Source organism: Betta splendens, chromosome 1 (assembly GCF_900634795.4).
Source record: "Betta splendens chromosome 1, fBetSpl5.4, whole genome shotgun sequence".
NCBI lineage: Eukaryota > Metazoa > Chordata > Actinopteri > Anabantiformes > Osphronemidae > Betta > Betta splendens.
Window position 1 is genome coordinate 5,819,862 of NC_040881.3, and position 17,823 is coordinate 5,837,684.

A 17,823-nucleotide genomic window follows, 5' to 3' on the forward strand; every position below is an offset into this window, starting at 1 on the left:
AGCCTGTCACCCCTTCCCTCACCCTCCCCCCCAACACACACACACACACACCCACCCACGTACGTATGTGATCGTCTCCGCTGTCCCATCATTAACTTGCCACACATACCACCATGAGAACACAGCACTGTACCTGATGCACACTTTTCCTTTACCTGTCCTCCTCCTCTTCATCCTTTTGTGCCGTTAAATTTCAAGGTGCGTTACGTTGGCTTTGAATGTACACTCCCCCCTCAACCGTCTCTTTGCTTTTGTGTGCCGTGTCCTCCCCCCGCCTCCCCTTTCTTGCCCTGCCCAGGTGCCCTTTCTGCATCTACTCCACCAATCGTCCAGCGGCCATGGAGTGCCACCTCAAGACGCACTGTAAGATGGAGTACCGCTGCCGCATCTGCCAGGGACTGTGGCCCGACCAGGCCTCGCTAGAGGCCCACATGCGCGGGCACCGCCTGGGCAACCACTACAAGTGTGAGCAGTGTGGCTACCTGTCCAAGACGGCCAACAAGCTGATCGAGCACGTGCGCGTGCACACGGGCGAGCGGCCCTTCCACTGCGACCGCTGCTCTTACAGCTGCAAGCGCAAGGACAACCTCAACCTGCACAAGAAGCTGAAACACGCGCCGCGCCAGACTTTCAGCTGCCAAGAGTGCCCTTTCACCACCACACACCCCTTTGTCTTCAGCCGCCACCTCAAGAAACACCAGGGTGGAGGAGCGGGGGGACCGGACGGAGGATTGGGAGGAGAAGAGGACGAAGACGAGGAGCTGCCGCTCGCAGGAGCGTCCCCGGGGGACTCGTCGTCGGCGCAGAGGAGACGGGAGACCCTCCTGTTCAGCGCAGGAGGAGGGGGGAGCAGTGGGGGGAGCGGCACCAGCAGCCCTCTCATGAGTCTAACGGCGTCCCAAGCTCTTCAGTCCGTCGCCCTGTCGCTGACGCTGGGGAGGTCCAATCGGCTGGAGCCCAGCGGCGCGCTGCGCGGCCGGCTTGACGCCAACGCCGACGCCAACGGCAGCGGCGCCGCCAGGAACCCCGGCGGCCCCTCCCTCTTCCTCCCCACCCCCCAGCCCGTGTTCGAGCAGTACAGGAACTGCGACCGGTCACACCTGATCCCCCTCACCACCCTGTTCACCCACAGCAGCCGCTTCACATTCCACCCGCACCTCCACTCCAGATGGTGGCCCGCCGCATCTTCTCTCCTCCTCTCCTCCAGCTCGGCCTCCCCGTCCTGCTCCCCCCTCTCACCCGCCTCCCACAAACACTCCTTTCTGGCATACCTGGGACTGATGGAGAGGGCCAAGACTGTTTGACCTCCCCCCTCCTCTGCCTCCCCCATCCTCACTCGTTCCCTCACTCCTCGGACGGTGGCGTGAATGACACTTGACCACTGCAGTGGGAGCAACATCTTTTCCAATCAGACCAGCAGCATAAGCTGGACCAGACAAACATACTGAAGAAATGGAAAAAAAAAACATTTATAAAGAGAAAAAGGCTGTACATGCTAGAATGCATTTATATCAGAAAGCTGCTTTTCTTATCAGTTCTATCAATTGAATTATTACTACTTCAACTACTACTCTCTATTACCTTTTGTTTTCTGTTTTTAAAAGTCTGAATGACTTGGACCCAGTTTCATTATTTGAGGAAACAAACGTATCCCAGTTTTATAGACATTTTTATTTTAGTCGTTTGACGAGATAAAAAGATGAAACAAACTTGCAAGTGCTATATTTTAGTGCATTTTTGTCTATTGCTATTATGCATCAAAATAGCATGCCTGTTTCTGTGTTTCAATTAGCTTTGACGTCATTAGGAAACTAAATTTGACATATTGAGAAGTGTTAGCGGTGCGACGTGGACAAAACCAATGAAACCGAATGCTTTTCATTGAAAAAGGCACGTTTCCAAAGCAGCGCCTCAAACCACGCACTTATTTATCAATCTTGTACATAGTTTTGTATCCCTTCCCCTTCTCATCTTTGATTTTTTTTGTATAATGGTGGAACCATATAATGCATAGCTGCTGCCTGATATCACATCTGTCTCAGAATGTTATTGGAGGGTCGTGAGCTCACCAAACAGAAGATAAGCTGTGCTAATGTAAATATTCAAAGTATTCAATCCGACCTATCGCAGACGTTTTACATGTATTACATGTATTCTTAAATCTAAGTGTAAGTGTTGGTAATGCACTTCCAGTCGCAGGGAATAAACAGTGTAATCCTCCAGAGAAAATGCATGACTAAGTGGGAATGTTCCTTATTTCTGAGACCAGGGGATATCAGTGCAGCATTATATGCACAACTATGTATCACGCACCTATACTTAGAAGAGATATATGAGATAACTGTTTTGTGGAGGTGACCAGCTCTGGGTTAGCAAGCTGCCCACAGCCAGGGTCACCACAGGCCGATTCAATGGTGCTTTTGGAGCTTTTTGTAATTTTTGTGTACAAAAAAGAAAAAAAAACTGTTCCAAATGACTTGAATGAATGTATTTTTGTTTATGTACATTGACAAAGAAGCGAGACAGAAGTGTGAACAGGGACGTCCTCTGTGCTGGTGAAGATGGGAAAGTTAGTGTCTGGTGGCCTTCTGTGTCCGTTTCTTTTCTCTTTTTTTGTCTTGTTTTTTTTATTTTGACTTTTTTACTGAGCCTTTTACATCATAAATATTTTCTACTAACATTCATAGAGGACACGTTGTGAGAAAAAGCTCCTGTAGGTGCAATGATGAAGCAAAGCCATTCACTCTTACAGCGTAGTTCGATGGCACTGGCTTCGCTTCGGTTGGGCTGGCAGGCACGGTACTGCTTCTAACCCTCTCCTCCCTCCTGTCAACATTTTAATTGCACTTAATGTAGTTACATTTCAAGCCAACCGCACTTGATTTAGTTTCCTTTTTTTAAAGTGCAAACTTAGATCCTCCATATCACCGTAATGCGAAGCAGACAATAGTTACCGGGACGGACTGAGTCAACACCCCGACTTTCACAGGATGGCATTTCTAGCGGCGCGGAAGGGTCTGCCTCTGTGAAATCCAACAAAGTAAACGAATACAAATTGCATGAATTAGACTGCAGAGGTCAAGCTCTCCCTGGGAACTAAAGGTCTCAGGCTAAATTGTGATAGCCAATTTTGCACAGAGCTGCACTTTTTGATTATGAGAATACAGTTTGTATTTATCCGTAAAATGCTCAAAAAGAAGTATGTTTTGCGAGATAGGGGCAGCATATTAACAAGCATTTTATTTTGAAAAGCTTTATCCGCTATTGATCGAGCTTGTGTTCCTAAGTGGTCTTCAAGCCAAAATCCCTTGTTTGTAAAGGGATTGTGTTTATTTTTTGTTTCCTTCATTGTTTGTGTTTGCTTATGCATTTTCTTATGATGAATTATTGTTACTTTTTTATTTTTCTACATGAATCATGTCAGAACATGTTCATTGGACAGAGAACAGGAATTGTGAAGACCAAACTGTAACTCGCTGTCGATGTGATGTTAGGATTGAATCCGTCACGTCCCGCTCTGGGGGGACTGTCGCCTCGATTGTCTCCTCTTTTACACTCCTGTTTGTTTGTTTGTTCCCTTTTGCTCTGTCAGTGTCTGGCATGCTGTCTCTGGAGTGAAAGGAGCATCCCTTCAACACACTCGCTTGCTCTCTCTCCTTGTACTATCTGTGTTATCTTTTATACTCTAGTGCCACTTGGTGGAAGGAAACCACCTGAGACTTCTGAGAATGAGTCAAACTAATTGTCAGGGTCCAAAAGAAATAAAAAAATAGAGATAAAAAGAAAATGTGTCCACTCTGGACACACAGTTCTGCCTTTTAATACAGCGTAATCACGAATAGCTGCACTTCTTTATATCCCCTCTTGGTTGAGTGAAGTAGGCAACAGGGCTCTACCCTTTTGAAAACCAATATTCTGAAGCACTTAATCTGTTTATTTCGCCCAATTTCTCACAGCACAGCGACGTTTTTTCATTTCTGACTTTCAGCACTTCAGAGTTTGCATGACACCGCCCTTGCTCTAATTCTTCAGCACTTAATTGTGTTTGTAACTAACTCCCTCCGTTTTGTTTAGTTTGCATCACATTGCACTGTCTGCAATCACTTCAGTTTGGCTGTATTTTATGATTAGAAAAGGCTCAACTATCTTTTGGCACTTGGTAAAAATTGGTATGTGCTGTACAAAGCTTTTTTTTATTACTCCATTGTTAAGGCTGTACAGGGTTGTGATGATAACTGGTAAATAGATCATTTGTACTTTTTTGGTTTTGTATTTGTTTCTTTTGTTTGGCATTATTTTATGTTCAACTTGCCAGATCTAAATGTACCAGGATTTGAAAGTAAAGCTTACATCAGATATTACATCAGTTGTCTTTGTCTTCTCTGCATTTTATCAGTGTATGTCACATTTTCACCGCAAATGCTCTTAATCCATTATTTTAACATTTTGTGAGTTACTCAATTTTGCTGGTTGCAAGAAAACATATTAGTAAAAAGGCAAATATTAAATATTGGTCTATATCATATAACTGCTTCAAAATACTTTGAATATTCAGGTATATAAATCAGATTTAACCTGCTCTAATAGACATCAAGGCCAACGTGGATGATATGATGACGCAGGAGATTTAGCATCAAGTTCATTCTAGACTAGAAAAGTAGTTTAACACAATCCTTAGCTAAGCTTCAGGGGTAAAATCAGAGTGCTTTATTTCACACATAACTAGTAATTACTGTATGACTCATACATTGATCGAACGTCAGTTCTTTTTATGGAGTTTCGCACATATTTGTGACTGATCTGAGCTTTCATCCACATTCCGGTTCCTTTATCAGACAGTGCCGTTTGGTGATGCGCTACAAACTACAGAGCTATATTTCATGACTGAACAATTGAAATGAAAGATTCTGCTGCCGGTATCGCGTGGTGAACAAACGAAGTTCAGCTGGTGCGGACGTATTCATTACATTGGACACTTCACAATGATGAAGCTCACTGAAGGTCCGTCTTCCACCAGCGTTTAGTCAGTGCTCGGTTGTTTCACAGGCAGGAGTGAACTGCCTGTGAAACATTGTCTAAATAGCAGCGGCAAACAAAACCCAGGCCCTGAGCCGCTCTGCAGGCAGACGCACGGCCACGAGGTTCCGGAGGAGCGGATCAGCTCCGTCTGATTTATCCGGCGCTGCGCCATCGTCATAACGAGGAGCAGGATCCGTCCTGGTGTCTGGCTGCTGTTTTTACGGCACCGATGGGAGGCCTCCCTTCCTCTCCTCTCTCCGTGCTGTAGTAATGAAAGTTACAGCACGTTCTCGCCCAGCCAAAGGTTGGCCCTGCCTAATGAAAACAGATGAAGCAGAGATAAAGTGTTTGCCGACATTAAGGGACTCATTTATCACCGTTAGCCCTGCAGCTATAGAACACCTTGGTCTGGAGCTCTGCTTTAGCGCAGCACCCTGGTGGCACGCTGCAGCCTCCCACCTCCATCTTTACCTCTCGCCGGCCTCCATTTGGCATCGCCGTCGCAGGCAGCGCCGCTGTTTGCGGCCCGACGTGCAAACGACTCGCGAGTCGCGGTGAACTTTTAACAGCAAAAGGAGGCACTTCAGAGGAGCCTTTATCCGATGGCGAGGATTTGGCGCCGCTCGCGGGATCGCCCTCCGTCTCGACCCGCGCGGGTTCAACAACCATCCGGCGTCCGTTGAGGGGCCGCGTTCTCATCTCGCTGCTCATCTCGCCTGTGTATTAATGAATCTTTTCGGCGGTGTTTAAAGCTGCTTAATTAAGTTCAAAGCGGCGCTCGGGGCACTGTGCGCCTGCTCGGCTGACCTCCCCACGAGTGGAAGTGTTGATTAGGAAGTGAGGAGACACGCGGGCACTGCAGGGGATGGCTATTGATTGAAAGGATAGAAAACCTCATTTGGATTTTGTGATTGGAACGTCGCGCCGGACGCGGGGGCTGTTTTTCTTCATTTGCCGAATAACAATAACTCCATTTGCGCCGATGGCTCGGCGCAACTGTCGACGGACGGAGGACTCGCAGTGTTAAGACCAAACGCCGGAGTTTTCCCTCATCCCAATAATAGCCCTTCACCCCGGCCCGAGCTGTCTGCACAACGGCGACCTCTCGACACCACCTTGTGAAAGTTGGCTGCTGTCGATCGATAGCGTGTTAGCTTTTTGTTTGTAGGTGCAGGCTGCCTCGGCTTTATTACAGCTGCTGAGAGTCATGGGGGAGTCGTGCGCGGCTTTGTGAGAGAGGAGCTCCCTCTTGTTTGCCAAAAGTGTAATCCCGCCGTGACCCGCCGTGACCCTGCCCTGAGAGGAAAGCTGCTTAGACAGAAGTGCATGTCTGTGGGAGCTCCCGGCCGCTCTCTCGCTCCATTTTACACCTTAGCCTCAGTTTGTGGCTCCGGACGTCCACGCGCTCGCCTTCTCCCCCCCCGTTCCTTCCTCCGTACGTGCCTCAGCTTCACTACCTCCATTCGCCGTCGAGGTTTTCAGCCTGTGAAGGAGTACAGGCGCTGCTAAGTGGAGACAGATCTCTTGCTTCAACAGAGAAAATAAACACGCAGCGTCCTGCCACAGTCCGGGCAGAGTGGGACCAGTGGTGCAGAGGAGGGAGGGAGTGAAGGAAGAAAATGACCTCTGGAATCGATTTGGCACGGGTTGAAGCCGAGGCAAGAACTGTGCAGAATCGGGCTCCGCTGAGGCTTCTTGTTGATTTGTAAATCTATTCATCTTCGGGAAAAAAAAGGATCAGGCACCGAAATGAATCGGTACATAGGAAATCCCGGGTTCCAAACAAAGATGTCACGTTCGGGGGTGGGGTGGGGGGCGGTCGCCAACGCCTTGGGTCGACCCGCGTGCTGCCGGACACGCATGGCGAGAGGCGCGTTTACGTGCCCGCCCGGTGCCCGGCCCGGGGGCACGGCTCCGCTGCACGCCCCCCGCGCTGGGACCCCCCGCCCCCCGCTGGGCCCGCCCCCCCCGCTCCCGGGATGAGACGTCGCTCGGCGGGGGGTCGGCAGCAATCTGATTCAGGAAGCACGGCAGGGGGTGCGCGGGGCGGGAGGGGGAGGGGGGACTAGGAGCCTCTGTGGCTGGCACATCCAGACTGAGGCGGCCTGAAACAGGGCGGGGGGCAGAGCCAGCGCACCCCCGTGATGGCTGCTGCGTCAAACATGGAGCTCGGCCACTCCAACTGGATGACAGGCATTGGGGGGGGGGGGCGCTACTTAAGCATGATCGTGTCTTTGAAATAGATAGGACACAAGCGGCCAACTCCCCTGTTGTTAGGCTCCGCTGTTACCATGGCATTTATGACAGTGACCAGCCATAGGTTACTTGGTTTCTATGGGTAACAGTCTTAGTCTTAACAGACTTCATTCACATCTCCGGTGACACCGCGTCCAAAGATATCGCCGACCACGTGAAAAAAAGCATAAGGTTTTAATGGTGAAATATAAACAGGCTTTTTGCCACAACCGCTTCAATGATTCAGGTCTGCGGAGATCTGAAGAGGGGAGATTTAGCAGAATAGCCCAAGGTCAAGCTCAAACTAATCAGGCTCCTCATTTCCCTGGATGAAGTAATGAAGTAGAACGCTGACCCCCGGCCGACCCTGGAAACACGTAGCGGGAGAAAGTGGCCTGGAGACCAATTAGCCAAAAGTAAACGGAAATATTAAAAGAGCGGTCATTTATTAATACATATGATCTGAGTCAATCAAGGAAGTGGCCTTTTTGATGTTGTGCGCCAGCCGTCATGCGATCGGCCTCCGTTTAGGCCCAAATCTTAACGATGATTCGTACGGAGAGTTGATCACCACCTGGTTAGAGTCCTAATTATCTCTGCACTTGAGCTTTTAATGATTTCCATGATTCAATTATCCCTAACCGAATTCCTGTCTTCAATCAATTAAAGCCATAGCCGCGCGCTCATCCATCTTCCAATCAGGACATGAGGAATCCCTCCATCCATTCTCATTTGTGCAGAGAGCGGGTCAAACAAATTAACAGAGATCGCATCCATCTACGTCTTTTGAGCGTTTTCCACATTTTCTAACCTCTTCTGTTACTTTTCCGCCCCGCACTTTGGTGGCAGGCTGCTGGAGATGGGGCGAGCCGCTGTATCAACAGAATAGAAGGGAGTCAAAGTATTTTCGCCTTAATTAAAACGAGTCTGATTTGCGTCTTGTGTCTTTCTGACCTTTTACGCATTTGAGTGGCGCAAAACCTTGAATAAGCACAGCACAACGCTCCAAACCCTTTATTCCTGCTCCACTCTGCTGGTTATTATACCTGATGTGAGGGCGGGTGACAAAGGCACACACACACACACACACACACACACACACACACACACACACACACACACACACACACACACACACACACACACACACACACACACACACACACACACACACACACACACAGTTTGGCACCATCTGCTGGAATCTTCAGAAACATGTGGAAGGGATGCTTGAACTAGACCTGTGCTAATAGCACACAATAAAAAATGTGACTTACATGTAGAATCATATAAGTCGAACGCAGCGCCAGTAATTGTTGCTGTGATCCAGCAGACTGACCGAAGCGTCCAAGTGATGAATGCAACCTGCTCAGAGCTGAATGAGAGGCAGGAGACGCAGGAATGGTTGCCAAGGTGTCTCGGCAGCCATTTAACCCTCATTGGTTGAGAGGTTGCTGCTTTCCATCCCATTATCTCCAGTGTCTCATCCCAGCTACCACCAGTGCGCCTCCCTTGAAAGGGCCCTGCGTTCTTTTGAATGTAAATACCAAAGTGTGCTCTTTCTGCGCAGACACACAGGACGGGGCTGGAGAAGACACTCGGTGTGTAATCGTCTGATGCACCCCTGCGCTTCGTTGCACTGGGGCGAGCGTGCGCTCCTCGACGTCGCTCCCCCCGGAGCGGCCGGGGAGCGGCTTCGGCGACGATTACACTGACAGCCCTTTGCTAAAGTGCACTTGATTTATTTGATTTAGCTAGGATTAATGGCGCCGCCCTCCTGCAGCACCGGCCGCTCGGTGCAGGGACACACGCAGTGATCCACACACAAGCGCAGGCGCAACGCAAACCGCGGGCGACGTGCACAAACAGTGACACAGTCCTCGCTCGTGGACTCACTAATCGTGCTCCATTCATTCCTCTTGGTTGAGGACAAGCTCTAAATGTGAACACCGACCAAATAAAATAGTCAAGTCAGGGAGGCCCAGTCACACATCCATTGTCTTGTTCTCCGTCGCACACTACCGCAAGCCGCTGCTAGGGGGCGCCACCCGCCGCTCGCCTGGTGCCAGGAAGCCCCTCCGTCCGTCTGGCCGGCCGACAGTTGCGAGGCCAGCGGTCCGGTGCGCTCCAGTGCGATTGGCACCGGCGCCGGCCCATCTGCCCGGGTTCACGCGTCCGCTCCCTCACCACTTGTCCAGGAGGACAAAACGTGTGGCGGCGTCCTGGCAAAGTTCCCCGCAATGTCAACCTGGCGTGACAACCCGGCGCCGGCCCCTCGGCCTTCACAAGGCGGGGTCAGACGGGGAGCCAGGAGCACGGCGGCGGAACAACCACCGCTCATCAGCTGCCGGGGCGCCACCATCTTGTCCGGGGTGAACGGAGCGGGGCCGGGTCGAGGATGACCCATCACAGACAGGAAGTGCGAATGCAGACAGAACCTCTGCTGGAGCGAACCTGCCCCCATTTGGCAACTCCAGCCTTGCAAACAACGACAACGCACAACACAACGCATTTGGCACTGGTTGAGCAGATGGTCCTGGAGGTGCTGTGTTGGCCCGACTCGGTCCTGGAGGCCCCTCAGGGCAGCGACTGTGAGCGGTCATTAACAAGGAGCAGGCCGAGCCAAGAGGAGAGCGTAGCAGTAGTTAACGGCCACCTCCCAGTGAAAAGCTAAAGAAACCAGCTTCAGCATCACGCTGCAGCCACGGGCACCGAGTGGGGAAACGTCCGCTTCTCGCTGCCCACTCCTGCTGAATGTAAGCGATCCACACGCCGCCGACCGCGGCATTGGTGTGCGCGAGCACGTGCGCAACGCGGCGGTGGACAGGTACGACAGGCTGACCTGCACACGGTACCGGGGAGAGCGCGTAGCTCCGCGTTGGCTGTCAGAACACGGCCGCCTGGAGCCCCGGAGCAGCGGCCCGACCGGGCCACTGGGCAGCTGGAAGTAATGGAGGCTGGCAAGAGGGCAATGAGGGGTCACACGCAGCGGAAGTGGGGGGGGGGTGGAGGAGGAGGAAACAAGTGGGTCAATCAAGACGCAGCGAGAGGGGATAAAAGCAGGGGAGGCGAGGAAGCGAGGGAGCGAGGAAGCGAGGGAGCGAGGAAGCGAGGGAGCGAGGAAGGAGGTCTCCGAACACCTCTAACTACGTGCAAAGGCAGCGAGCGAAGCGAGGCGCCGGCGTTCCGACGCCCTCAAATCGGAGAAATAAGCATCAGCCGCAGCGAGACGGACACCTCGTATCGCTTCCCACAGCGTTGCAGGCGGGGGTGGGATCCTGGGGCGCAGCCACTCGCCTGCAGAGACGGAGCTGCTGAATTCACTTAGGCCGCCTCGGCCGGCAATTAAAGCGCCGGATTAAGAGTGATTGCATTTCGTGTCCTGAGGAGGCGCTGCCTGCCATCTTGAGAGTCTCATTAACATGGCCGCCGTGGGCTGCGCCGCACAGTGCCACAGGCAGTTAAAAAATAATGGAGACATTATCAACCTTAATGTCTTGTACCTGGAGTGAAGAAGATTTTATAATCACTATTGTGATGGGCCACAGGCTGCCGGTTGTGCAAAAGGGAAAGGTTGGATGGAGATAACCCTTTTCTGACCAGACCCCTGTGTGTTTTTTTGATCAGCCGCTACACGTGGGGAGTCTGAGCAGCTGGATTTCATTAATTGAGTGCTGGCAGCGCTCTGCTCTGGCAGCAGGGGTGAGTCACACTGGTGGGATTGGTCTCTCTCTCCCTGATATCATCTTCCAACCATAACTACAAATAATTATTCACTAAAATCCATTACCAGGGGTCAATCAAGTTCCCCAATCAGTTCTAAAGTCCAATTACTGGCGCCAAGGCTCTATTCGCGCCTTCCTGCGGATGACAGCCGGGCCCACGGGCTGCCCGTTAAATTACACATAGCAAACAGCGCAGTGTGCATGTGTGGGAGAGCAGCTTCCTCAGGTGGCTAATAAAGCAGAGGTACACAGCGGCCTCCCTGGGGCGCCCTGACCGCACCATCTCGCGGGCTCCACCGGGTTAAATAGAATTAGCCCATGCAACGAGACGCGTGGCGAATAGCAAGCGGCCGGCTGGCGCCGCGGAGCTCGGCGGTGCAGGGACACGTGAGGGTCTCTCTGAGGCTCCGTGACCCCTCAGAGCAGCGGCGTGAGGGCACGGCTCCCATGAAAAGCTCCACCCCATTAGGATCCAGTGGAAGAAAGGAGACCTGAAGCTGGTTTGTACGAGGCGTGTGGGGGATAAGGGGGGGGGGGGGGGTCAGAACAGCTCCCGATTCACCTTAGGCTTCCGTTGAACTCGAGACAACAACCACGGCGTAACACTGACACGAGCGGCGAGAAGGGACACGTCAGCATCAGCCCCGTTGCTCAGGACACGAACCGACCTCTGAGGGGAAAAAGCCGGGATTCGCTTTTCGGGCTGGAATTGCAACAGTCTGAGGAAAAGGTTTTGTGTCGTCGTGAGCCAGGAAAGCGCTCTGACTCCAAACTGCTGACACAAAGGAAGCCTGTGAATGCGAGCCCCGCTATTAAACATGAGGAGCTCCTCATCAAAGCGCCCGTGTCTGTCCTCTGCTTACATTTGAGAGATCCAGCTAAATGCTGAACACATGTGGACCGGCCCGTGTTTAGGCTAAAACGGCTGAACACGATCCGGCAGCATTTGAGTTAATCTTCCCTAGTGAAACCGCATGGTGTTGTTTACACTGGAGACAGTGTGTGTGTGTGTGTGTGTGTGTGTGTGTGTGTGTGTGTGTGTGTGTGTGTGTGTGTGTCAGCATGATGGAGGAGAAGGGTGTTACTCAGACCTAATGAATGCATCTGCATTCATGGGGCATTCTTTGTTTTCTACGCAGGCAGAGCAAACGAGCAGCGACCTGGGAGTCCGTCCAGCCGCTGGTTTTTCCGAATCGGCCCAGCAAGGACAAGCGCGGATTAGTATCAAGATCATTCATTTTTTTCTTTCCCCTGAAACAGAGAGTTTGGGAAGAAAGAGCGGAGACTACAAGCTGCTCTCAACCCGATGCTGCGTTTAGTTTTGCAGGTTTGGAACCTGGAGGCAGGACTACAGCGCAGCCTGTGCTTCCGCCCGTTTCCTCACCTGTGAGCGACCTGGAACCCTAGACCACCTCTATAAAGAATGGATGAAGGGCTGGAGGTGGGGGTGGGGGTGGGGGGAGTCTGCCACTGAGGGCCCAGTCACTGGGGGGATGAAACCAGCACTGAGTGGGATGAGGGATCCCTCTAGTGGCTGAAGGCGGTAACCAAATAAGAGCTAATCACACATTCACTTGTGCTTTTCTGTTTATTAAAAAGCTGTTGGTCTCTGGCAGAGTCCAGCTTTGACCCTAAACTGTATCTCTTCGGTTCATTTTAATCAGCCAACACATTCCAGAAAAACCTCCCTCAGCTTTAAAGCGCCAGAAAATCTCCAGCAGTGACGCCTCCTGAACCGACACATATGATGTGTGAAGATAATTCCTTTAAAATGTCCTATGATTTAACAGACAATATAAAACAGTGTAGGTGTAGTTCTAGGCAGGAGACTGTTCCACATTATACAGAGCAGGCAAACGCTAGTGACACCAGAGTCGACTACTAAACCTTTAATAAAGCGCCAGGTCTGCTTAAAATTAATAAAGTGGCTGCAGTGGAGGCCCGAGTGTGACTTCTCTTTGTCTTTTAATCTCTGGTGGAGTCCACGAGTGCAGTGCATTATGAAGGTAATTCTGAAAAGATTAAAGTGTGTTTTGCCTGAATTAGAAGAAACTGCAGCTGACTCATTCGGGGGATACCAAGCTCTGACATTTCTGGCTCCAGAGTGCAGAATAAATTTCATTACATCTTTGACAAATCCCAGGACTAATATTCGTAGAGGTTACATTAATCACTCCCCGTTTTCATATCATGAGAAAACACGAACAGAGAAAAGCTCGGCAAACCGTGGAAACACATTTACTGTTATTAACTTAAGAGCCACGTTATTCTTTTAAAATAATGTTCCACACAAAAAGCACGATAGTGAACAGACTTTCACATCGTGCATTGTGTTTCACACTTGCACAATGTTGACTCAGAAAACAACCCCTGTCCTCAGTGCTATAATGGTTTACATAGTGCATGAATTAATAATTAGTTCATTCATATAGTTCTTATATCAACATTAAATAAATGTCTTTGTGATTTTAAAAGTTTGATGGTGGAAGAACGTGAATAAACACTGCCTTAAAGTAAACGCTGAATGATTCAGATTCACTGCACAGATGTGAACGTGCCTTGAAGTCAGACTGTCCACTGTCGGCCTTCTCTCCATGTGGATTAACGGACGCTGAGGTGACTCCTATTGTAGAAATTTTTAATTATAGTTTATAAAGTTTTTGTGCCAAACTCAGAGTCAAGATAAAAAACTCTCGCTGGTCCTCATGCTTTTATTTCTTGGCACTGAGTGGCCATAATCTGTCACATAGTAGCAATCCTTCAACGCTGCTGCTGATTTATGATGACGGTGAGGAGGTGAAGGCCCTGAGAAGCAAGTCAGCAGCCAGGCCGGGTGAGACGGCTCCTGTGGTGACCCTCTCCTCCAGGTGGGGTAGCGCCTCCCTGACACGGGGGTGGTTTTGGAAATGGCACAGGACATTTTCCTGGATCAGACTCCACATCCACACTTTCTGCTGAGCCCTCCGCCGGCCCTGCAGCTCGCCGCTCGCCAACATGGCGTCCCGGTACGCCTCCATCTTGGCCCAGACGTCTGGGATGCCCTCACCGCTGTGTGAGGAGGCCCGCACCACCTGAGGGGGAGGTCACTTCTTAACTTGGATGTGTTCTATGGCCCGTTAGTCATGTTAGGCGTTCTAGCGCACGCTGCTTTGCTAACTGGCACATTTATAATGTTTGTCTTTAAAATACCATTGTTGATTAATGTACACTGTCCTTTATAGAAAGTCAAAGTAAGATTTGGTAATTTGCTGTGTGAAACAAAAACAGAAATGCCAAAACTATTTTTCATAGAAACATTGTTTTTTAAGCTGCATTGTTTTTTGTCGAACTGCCAACAAATGTTTTAGTTCTTCAACAAATTTGTTGTTGGTAAACAAAACAGAGCAACTACTAAATATTTAAGTATAAATATAGTATATATTATAATTAAATATTATATTATTATAATATAATATTAAATATTTACTATTATAATTATATTGTGTGTGTGTGTGTGTGTGTGTGTGTGTGTGTGTAGTAAATATTTAAATATTAAGAATTAACTTTCCAATTATATTTGTTTGAGTTATTTTGAGCATGATGAAAATACTCTGTCTATAATATAATGTAAAAGAAGAACATTTATAGTAGAACTACATGTTTCCTTGTTGAGCAAGATGTACAGAAACTGAAGTCAGGGAGACTAACTGAATGTCACTGTGGACCACACGCATGCAGACGCATAAGGGCACAAAAAGTGGAATTGAAAACAAATCACGACAGAGAGAGAGCATGCGAGCAGCCTGTCACTATGCTGGCGTCTAATCAGTGAAATGCATGAAACAGCAGCGGAGTATTCAGAGCATCAGCAGTGGGGGGTGGGGGTTACCTGGCAGCTTGCCCAGTGGGCAGATGCTGCAATGGGCTGGGAAAACAAAGGGACAAGGCCAGGCAGGCGGGTGAGCTGGGACATGCAGGGGTGGGGGGTGGGGTGGGTGGGTGAGCTGCTGCAGCACTGAAACCAGGATGCTATGACATCATCCTTATGACCATCACCACCACCACCATCATCGTCGTCACTACTCCCTGCTAGCTTGTTGGGTTGACCTTCTGTTGCTCACGAAACCGTCAAACATACCAACACACACACCTTGGGGTTCCAGGACTTGGACTGTCTCCTAAGCAGCTTGAGAGCGCTGGTGTACTCGGTCTGGATTCTCCTGGCCGGTACCACCAGGTCTCCATCAGACTTTGTCACCACCACCAAGTCGGCCCTCTCAATGATGCCCCTCTTGATACCCTGCACAGAGATTTGAGCATTAAAGTGGGCGGGGGGCATGAAATTAAACACTAAATAAATCTGATGTCTAGACACATAATCTGCTGATGGTTGCAGTTTATAAAAGAGAAAATGAATGACATTCTTCATAGACCAAACGCTAAGACATTACTTGGAATTAAAAATTACCAGCATAGAATTTGATATAAATAGATATAAAATATAGATATAAAAACAAACAAATATAAAATGTGTTTCACTCCATAACATGCACCATAAATGTTCTGTGATTCTGTTCAGGAATAAATGAATCCAGGAAACACTGTTGAAGATTTCAGACTACAGATGGGTTAGTTCTTCCAGACTCATCCCTTCATTAATTATGGAGGCTACATCCAGCTTTGTTAAATTCTGCATTGCTCATCTGATCTTAGATTTGTTAAGCAATTAACAAAGAATGTATCGCTGATGAGACAGTGACTGGCCGACGCTGCTCCTGTTCACTGACCTGTAATTCATCGCCTCCTGCTGGTGGAATCAGCAACACAAACATGTCAACCATGTCGGCCACAGCAAACTCTGACTGCCCCACACCTGCAAACAGATTATATTATATTTAAATAATTATGATATTTCACAAACAATTCACTGAATAAATTTTAGCCTGTGTCAGATGTCAACATAATTAATATGCTGCTCAAACAAATTAAAGAAACACAATCATCATAAACACAAAGCTTGCTTTGGTGCAAAAGAAAGTGACAGGGGGCAGAGTGGGAAGGTGTGGATTTGAAGGTTGAAAGAACGAAATAAAAGGAAATACTAGGAGACTGAATAGATTTATGAAATGATGTCTAGCAAGCTTGGAATAAGGGCCTGATCCTCTTGTCCAACCTGTCCTCACAGCCCAACACCATGAAGCTCAACTGGATTTGACCAAATACGGAAGATCCACCACTGTAATCTTATGTACACATTGAAAACCTGTGTCTTACCCACTGTCTCTACAAGGACGATGTCATATCCTGCTCCCTCACAGAGAACGACAGCTTCATTGGTGGTCCGAGTGACTCCACCAAGTGTTCCTGAGGTTGGCGACGGCCTGATGAAAGCGTTCATGTCCCTGGAAAGTTCGGTCATTCGAGTCTTATCACCCATCAAAGACCCTGCACCAAGAAAAACAAATTCAAAATTTTTATACACTCACATTGTAACTTTTTATTCAGATCTGCTGTTTGTTGTACATCATCAATTTAAAGCTTTGTCTCAGACAGTACCTCCTGTAGTGCAGGAGGAGGGGTCAACGGCTAGCACCGACACTTTATGTCCACGTCCAGTCAACATCTTCCCCACCACCTCGATGAAAGACGACTTTCCTGCTCCTGGGGGCCCTGAGAGTCCTGAGGAATGAACACGACATCAAACCAAAAATACAATTGCCACCAATAGCTGTTGTCAAGAGACTTTAATGAACATACACAAAAACTGACTTGTGCATTATCGGGGTGAAAACATAAGCCATCCTCATCATCATGCAGTAATAATTTCCGATAATACCGCTTTTAAACATATAGAGTAAGTAAGTACCTGATTGCATGTTTACTCAAAACAAGCCGAGTCTAAATGTAGAGCCCCAGATCACACACCTACTCTAAAGGCCAATGGTCTTCCATCATTTCGCTTCTCCTGCTCCGTCCTGTAGGCCAGCACCCGCTGGAGCAGCACCTGGGCCAGCTCCTTCTTCCTAGGATGCTGGGTCTCCACCAGAGTAATGCACTCAGCCAGAGACGCACGCTTTCCTGTAATCAGCCCTTCATACAGTTTATTCAACAGTCTGTGCTCAGGCCCACTCAGCTCCTGTATATGTTGGCTAAGGGCCGTGCTCTTCCCCCTCCTCAATCGGCAGCTGTGACCTGGGATGGTGGTCTGGCAACCAGTAAAGCCCCTTTTGTGAAGCCATAATGTCCTGATGGAAAGAAAGGAAGGGATGTGGCGGAGCAGAGGAAGGCCGAACCGAGCCGTACAGTACATGTGGTGCATCTGGTGGAGAAACATGAATAAAAAGCATCACTGGTGGCGGAAATAATTGAATAAAGAAGCTCTTTACTACCCAAGTAGAAATACTCAACCTAATTATTGAATTATGTAAAAATAAATAAACAATAATAATGAAAATATAGATATTGACTCCAAAAAAAGAGCGTCAATAACCTAGACGATGTTGCGCTATGTGAAACTCTTATGTTCAAAAGCTTACGCGGCCACTGCTACGTAAACTGCAAATCCTAAGTAAAAATTAGACGTTATGTTCTACTAACCGTTAAGCTGATGCTACGTAAGTCCGTCCTGTGACTATAAAAGCGCCTGTCAAACCATAGTTAACGAGTAATTCACTCAAAAATCGAGGCAGTGGTAACAATTCACATTGACCTCGTACGAGCGGCGCAAACGGTTGTTTCATTCATTCTCTTCCGTTTCCGTTGACGTAAACCGCGCCTCCAACAAACAGTTCCGCTGGTTAAAATACATTTTACATATATAAACTACACCTAAGAATAATTAATATATGCATGACAAATACTTGAA

The 17,823-nt window shown here is 48.9% G+C and overlaps 2 protein-coding genes across 6 annotated transcripts in view; one reads left to right on the forward strand and one right to left on the reverse strand.

Annotated features, from left to right (window-relative positions):
* znf827 (zinc finger protein 827) overlaps positions 1-4,361 on the forward strand; it is a 57,089-nt gene extending 52,728 nt beyond the window's left edge. For 3 of the 4 annotated variants that reach the window (XM_041071866.2, XM_029164315.3, XM_029164317.3), the window contains one exon: positions 299-4,361. In XM_041071866.2, the coding sequence (XP_040927800.1) occupies positions 299-1,304 (1,006 nt within the window). In that variant the 3' untranslated portion in view covers positions 1,305-4,361. The remainder of the gene's footprint in view (positions 1-298) is intronic. The other variant, XR_005898013.2, reaches the window with a different exon arrangement.
* Positions 3,740-17,722, reverse strand: mmaa (metabolism of cobalamin associated A). 2 transcript variants are annotated; one of them, XM_029164319.3, is made up of 7 exons: positions 17,556-17,722; positions 16,884-17,277; positions 16,515-16,637; positions 16,233-16,403; positions 15,746-15,831; positions 15,109-15,258; positions 3,740-5,334 (listed from the first exon to the last, which is right to left on the reverse strand). In XM_029164319.3, exons 2-7 carry the CDS (start codon positions 17,275-17,277, stop codon positions 5,194-5,196), a joined length of 1,065 nt encoding a protein of 354 aa, XP_029020152.1. In that variant the 5' UTR covers positions 17,556-17,722; the 3' UTR covers positions 3,740-5,193. The 2 variants fall into 2 exon arrangements, with proteins under 2 accessions (XP_029020152.1, XP_029020151.1); XM_029164318.3 differs by lacking the exon at positions 3,740-5,334 and adding an exon at positions 12,554-14,050 and having other exon boundaries at positions 17,556-17,719.
* Between the last annotated feature and the right edge of the window lie 101 nt (positions 17,723-17,823).